Here is a 6,747-nt window from a genome sequence, read left to right on the forward strand (position 1 = left end):
GAGGAAAGGGAGAGAGGCTGAGGTGCCTGGAGTTCCCTGGGGAACTGGCTGTCGCTAATGACTCTGCATGGAAACCACTGGGGGCATCATTAAAGACAAAGAGGTGCCGTGGGATTTGCCGGTGGGGACTTTCCGTGGAGCTCATGGGAGTTAGGCTGCCATTTGCTATTGAACTGTAATGGCAAATGAGAGCCAGTTACCCTTGAATTCCTTTGAATATCCCAGACCCGGTAGACTTAGCACTGTCTTTTAGGTGTCTGCTTGTGCTTTGCATTATGCATGAGTGCCAGTGAGGGGATTAAATACAGCAGCTCTGCCATTTCAAATAGCTCTGGCCTGAAGTTGATGTGTCAGCTGTCAGTCCAGATGAACTTGGTATAAAAACTGGTACCAGTTATAAATAAATAGTAAAACCAAAACCTAATGGTTTTGAGAATCTTTAACATATCTGTTGCTAAAAGTGGCATAACTCTCCATTTAATGAAATTTTATTTTGTAAAAAAGGCCAACATGATACAGATCTTAGAAAGTAACAGCCAATTAATTCAGTTTATATATACAGTTTCTGCAAAATTAATGTGGTAAGTTCCCCTCAAACCTCCTTTCTCCTCTCCCTCCCGATTTTTTTTTTGGTGGAAACAACTGGGAAGGAAAAAACCCAGAGTGTCCAACCTGACCGCAGAGCTGACCCACCTTTGAGCAGGAGTTTGAACGAGGAGCCTCCTGAGATCCCTTCCAAGTTGAATTATCCTGTCATGCTGTGAAATTAGGGTCAGAGCTGGAGGAGAAAAACTGAGGGCTTTCTATTAAAAACACGGAGACTGGAGAGGGTTTTTTTGCCTGAAGTGCTTCCTAGTGCCTTGTTAATGTCTTCCTATCCTTCGTTTACCTGAAGAGCTCTGATCTTCGGGAGAGAGAGAGGAGGGGTGAAGAATAAAATCCATGGCATTTATTTGATGTGGAAGTGCTTACATCCTATGATAACAGGCAGAAGGCGAGAATCAGCGTGACTAATGAGTTGTTTAACTTGGCTTTTGTCTCCTCCCCCCTCCTCCGAGGAGCACGGGCTGTTTGTTTTGGTATGTAGTTGTCTCAGATTCCTGCAAATGCCATTGCTTTGTCCTTCACCTTTCAAGCAGTTTATGCGATGCCACTAATCCTGTCTCTTAGTGCTACAGGAAGGGTAGGGTATGCTTGTTAGGATGCGGAATGCCACTTCTTTTCCTGTTTCCCTATGACAATAGCAGGTTTTTAGCTAGGAACTGTCGTTTCTCAGAGTTTGGACCCAGACCCCATTTGGGGAACTGAGGTCCCCTTAGAAACTCCCGTGAAAGCCACACACTGCAGGCCTGCAGTCTGCCCTTACTGTTATATTTAGGTTGCCTAGAAAAGTATTTTTATCTAGGGGGGGGGGGGGGAGTAGTGTGTTTCTCTGCAGTTTCCTGATACCTCATGATACTGGAGCTAAACTCATGGAAAACATGGGGAAAAAGTAGGATTTGTTTTTAATATTGGATGATTCTATGATTTGGCAGTATGTATCTGTGTGCAGGAGACAATTTGTGACTTTTTTCCAGAGTTTCATAAAAAGATCCTCTAACATCTCTTGCAAAAACTGGTGGGGCAGACAGCAGGGAATGCCTGGGTTTTCTTTATCTAATGGATTGTCTTAGCTTAGATAAAAAGGAGAAAAGCTGCACTTAAGCGGTATTTTGTGCTGCGTTGTGGCACTGCTGGGTTGAACAAGCTACACAGCACTAAAGTGTTGAAGTGCTGTCATAGATCACCTAATACCTGGCCTCCAGCTTCAAGCACATCCCCCTTTGCTGGGGAGTTTGATCAGCTCAACATTGAAAGAGTGGATTTTTCTGTTCTTCTGTTCAGTTTTGTCTAGGGTATACATGATGCAGCTGAGGATCTGGCTCTTTAGGAAGGAGTTACCTGGAGTGTTGTAGGATAAATAAATATTGCAAGAGGAAGGCTGTGCCCAGGAACAGTAATTTTGCTTGTCTTTTCTGTGCAAGGGGTGCAGGGTTGAGGCGGTGGGCAGAGCCCAGCCGAGGCAGGAGGAATGCAGGCAGGGGCAGTGAGAGCGTTTTTGCTGGGTGCTGGAGGTGTGGGTGCTGATCTGGTGGGCACGCTGTTGAGCTGAACACAGCCTGCCCGAGCATCACTTGGGAGGTTGGAACGGAGCAGAAGAAAGGATAAAGTGAATGCTGAATTTGAAGAAAGGGAATAATACAAAACTCATTTTGTGGCTGACATTGACAGGTGAGTTACAATCACAACGAAGGAGGCTCATAAAAGTCTGATGGTCCTTATTTAGCTGTCTCTTGATCCACACTGAGTTCTGATTGTCAGCCAAACTGCAGGGGCCTAGAGAGGGCCTGGGGTACCTGTGGTTACCCTGGCTGCCTAGGGGCGCACAGGACAGCTTCTCAGCTTCTGCTTTCTGGTAGCAGCCACCTTCTCCAGCCTTCCTCTGCTTTACTGTCTACACGAATAATTGCTTTGTGGTTTTTAATGTGCATTTCTTTTTTTTTCTTTTTGGGGGGGGTGTGGGTTGGGGAATTGTGTTTAGGGTTTTGTTTGTTTTTTTTCTAGGCACCCCTAGGTCTCAGAGTTCTTTAGTATGCAGCAGCTGATGCTTTCAAGGCTGGTTCTGGAGAGTTCTTCCCTGTTTTGGAAGAGCATTGAAAGAGCAGGATTTCTCCCACCGTTCACCTGCTTGGAGCCAAGAGCAGCCCATTTCCTAGTGCTGCACCAGGGAGCTTACAGGAGGCTCCTTGGCAGCTGGTGCTGCTCTGCATGACAAGACCTGGTGCTGGCTGGCAGATCGGTCGCTTTCCCCGCTCTCCCTTTACCTGAGGCTGTTACTATAAATTCTGGCAGTTCTTCCAGCCTGCCCAGACAGCTGCTCTCGGGGTACATCGCACTGCCGCCTGTGATACCAGCTGGACTCCTGGCTTGGCTGCTTCCAGCGTGGCACTGGGCAGGGAGACAGCAGGCACTCACCCTGCTGGCAGGCTGAGCATGTCGGCCCCGGGACAGATTGTGCTTTTATTAGGCAGAGCCTGTGTTGAGTGCCACCCGGAGTGCTGCCAAAAGCAGCTCCTTCTCTCGTCAGACTACATACAACCTTTCCAGCCCGAGGAGCCACTTGTCACCCCAGCAGCAGCTGGGCTTTCACGTCCTGGGTGCTCTCCTGCTGTTTGGGTTCTCCAGATGCAACAGAATTTTATTTATTGTTTTTTTCAAGTCAGCTAAACTTACGATAAATCATTGCTTTCGATACTGAATCTGATTTGTTTTTCCAGAATGCTAGGAGTTTCCACTGCTCAGCTCTGCTGCTTAGAGTTGCAACAGTTAACAAAAAATGGTTTGGAAACGGCTATTGTTTTAATTGGTGAAGCAATTACTGTTTAGTTTTGATGGTGGAAAATAACTGCATGTAAGGTGTTTCTTTTCTGAGTTTTTTCAGATTTGTAATTAGGCTTCTCCAATTATGTACTTCATAAACTTTGGAAACAGATCTTTCAAGTAAGTGCTTACTGCCTGGTATTCTTTTGCACATAACTTTATTAAGGTGAATAGACTCATAGGACTTAAAAGGAATATTAATATGGGTAAAATTACCCTGAAATACAAGTGTTTAGAGGTTGAGGACCTCTTGCTGATAGAACTGTTTTTAATAAACAAATAAAACTGAAGTATCCAATTTTCATAAAGAAAAGCAAACATGGGATGTTTCTGGTTTCTTCTGTTGCTGCAAATTGTAATATTTTTCTAATATGGCTATCACAAATAAATAAATGCAAAAGAATCTTTAACAAAACAAGGCTGAGTAAGTCAGAGAGCCAAATCCTGCTCTGTTACATATCACAATCAAGACTTACTCTGGATTTTCACCAGAACCAAAACTTGGTCCTTTAAGTTTAGTGTTATACAGTAAGAGGGAATTTTACATTAATTTTCTTAACATCCTATGTCGTCCCACTAATGACCAAGCACCACTTGTATATAAATACCTTGTCCCTGCCACTGACCCTGCAGTCTCAGCAGCAGCTATAACATATATGTGGCTTACTCTGGGAACTGAAGCCCCAAAGCCTGTTTGCTCCCCCGAGCTGTGTGAATATTAAAGAGGAGAAGACAGTGAAGGCAGAGGCAGTGATATGATGTGTTCCCACATGCTCATTGCATTATCATCTCTCATCGCTCCACACGCCCCATGGCAGGGAGCAGCTGGGGAGCCTAGGCTTTGCAGGGTGCCAGCAAGCTTGTTTTGCCTTAAACTCCTGCCTCAGAGAACAAGACTAGTGAAAACCATATGCGTCGGGAGAATGCCAAATGTGGGCAGGTGCTGTTTTAAATTGCCACCAGTTAGAGCGACATGGTGTGTAAAAAAAGGAGTATCTCATTTATAATAGATTTTCATTGCACATATGTGTGAGAAAGGGTGGGAACCAGAGCAGGCATGAAATGTCTTTTTAGCTCTCTGCTTGAGTGACCAGGGCTCAAGGGTCATCAGTGCTGGGTTTGCTTTCTACTGGCATTACTTGTGCTGTGGGAGGGGTGCCAAGTTCCTCTTCTTGTTGCAGTGGGAAGAATGAAAAGTCAACTCTCCTCATGTAATAACGGAGGTCAGTCGAGCCAAGATTAGAGTGAAAAGTATTGTAGCCTGTCTGTTGTAGGCTTCTCTCATCCCTAGGTATGAGGATGCCTACACGCCCTGTTTTATGCGGCTTGTTTTTATGGTAAAAATGGCTTCGCAGAAGTAAAGCTGTAGAAGAGCCGACTACTGAGGTGTAGTCCCTGAAGGTCTGAAGTGGTACAGAAAGCGGACTAGGGAGAAAACTCAACTATGGTTATTTTTTATTAAGCAGTGCACCGATCATCACAAAAGCCTTCAGAGCTCAATGCTGGAAAACAAGTATCTGATTCTCTGCATTTGCAGGAGAAAATTGGAAAGATAACAAATGAAGATCCTTGTGAAAGAATTTCTTAGTGTTTGGGTGCAAGTGTTATCTCCATATCACACCTATAGGATTGAGACAAGAACAAAGTTGGTAGTTTGTGCAAATAAACACAGATAAACTTTGCAGAAAAAGCTAAATGATTATATATCTGTTATAGACTGCAATGCCAGTGAAGTAGACTTTTAACTGGATTTAATCTGTAAAAGGAAAGCTTGCAAATTCTATATAATGATGGAAACTGTATTAATTTTACAATTGTATTATTACTAAAAAAGGTACTAATTATGTAGTATATGTTTCCCTCCAGCCCAACTCTGACAGCGTTTATCCATTTCTATTATTGTGTGTCTTGTTAGTGAAGTATGTGTATAAATGTCTTCTACTGTAAAAATAGTGACAGTGATCATCCCTTGGATGACAGTGGACAGACCTGAACAGATTTCAGTAAATTTGGGTGAGGTACTTCTTGCCAGGCTGTAGTGTAATATCTAATACAGCAGTGTTTTCCTTTCTAGACAGAGGCAGCAAACTAGAAAATGATGCTAATGAAAAAGTCAGAATTGGCCCTTCATGATGGCACAAGTATGGCAGAAGATGCATTGTCACATGTCCTTCTCTTGTGCATTACAGATCTGAATGCATCACAGACCCAGAGTCCCCAGACAAGCACTCCAAACCAGGGATCCATCCAGCCACTGCTGGGAGATGTATTGCTGCTGAGCCACCAGCCGGAGAGTCTGCAGGATGCAGAAAGCAAGGGCAGAGTGGAGGAGGGGATTGTTTACCTCTGATGACTCGTTTTCTGATGTCAGTAGCACTTTGGAATGTGTTTGCTTTTCTAAATATCTGTAGTTGTTCTTTGTGTGATCAGATGGCTTTAAGGATAGTATTTAATATTCAATGCAAGATTTCCCCCTGGTAAATATAGCAAATAAGTTATTTTTAAGCCTTTGCTTTATAATCTTTAATTTATGACATAGCAGGAGGGTTGGAACTAGATGATCTTTAAGATCCCTTCTAACCCAACCCGTTCTTTGATTCTATGATATGATTCTATGATTTCAAATGCTTTGCAAGAAGCAATGGGGAGCAAGGGAGATGTAACATTTTGGAACTGTGAAGATGCCACCAAGAGCTGTAAAAGCTAGTGTTGATTTTCTCTTGAGTCCTCTTTTTAATAGGGCAAGCTAAGAGAGATGGGCCTGCTATTTGAGATTACAGAGTATGGATCAGTAACCTTTTGACAGTTGTGATACAACATGAGAAAACAACAATGTAAGAATGATGGCTATAGTCTTTCCTGAAATGTGCTATTTACCCTTGGCTATAGGGTTGTTTTCCTTATCCTCTGGCTAGGGAACTGCTCAGAAGGGGATATTTTTTATGGTCTCAACATAATTGCATAGTTGTGTTTTTTCATGTCCCATAGCTTGTAATCATTTTGGTACTACTGGTAGTTTCTGTACAGAAATATTGTGAATCAGTTTGCTGTTGTATTATAACTGTACCTTATTTCAGTAAGTGCCCTTACGCATTAAAATTTACCACATGAAACCATCTCAGTGATCAAAAGAAAAGAAAGGGGATAAATCATAAGCTTTTAGTTGAAAGAACTCTTCTGAAACTCTGCTGCTTTCCCAGGTAGGAGCCAAGTAGCTTTCTGCTTTCAGGTTCAGGGGTTCACCTGTGCATTAGGCGGTAAGAAACCAGGACTTATTTAGTGCCTTTTTGTCTTTCAGAAATATTTGTACACTTTTGTTGAACTGAA

General features: G+C 43.1%; 1 protein-coding gene across 1 annotated transcript in view; it reads left to right on the plus strand.

Annotated features, from left to right (window-relative positions):
• The window catches only part of ARHGEF28 (Rho guanine nucleotide exchange factor (GEF) 28), a gene marked incomplete at its 5' end in the record, with an annotated part of 49,902 nt that extends 44,132 nt beyond the window's left edge, over nt 1-5,770 (plus strand). Inside the window, one exon of the mRNA XM_010194872.1 lies at nt 5,610-5,770. Within this exon, the coding sequence (XP_010193174.1) occupies nt 5,610-5,770 (161 nt within the window). The remainder of the gene's footprint in view (nt 1-5,609) is intronic.
• Between the last annotated feature and the right edge of the window lie 977 nt (nt 5,771-6,747).

This window comes from Mesitornis unicolor, unplaced genomic scaffold (assembly GCF_000695765.1).
Source record: "Mesitornis unicolor isolate BGI_N332 unplaced genomic scaffold, ASM69576v1 scaffold24221, whole genome shotgun sequence".
NCBI lineage: Eukaryota > Metazoa > Chordata > Aves > Mesitornithiformes > Mesitornithidae > Mesitornis > Mesitornis unicolor.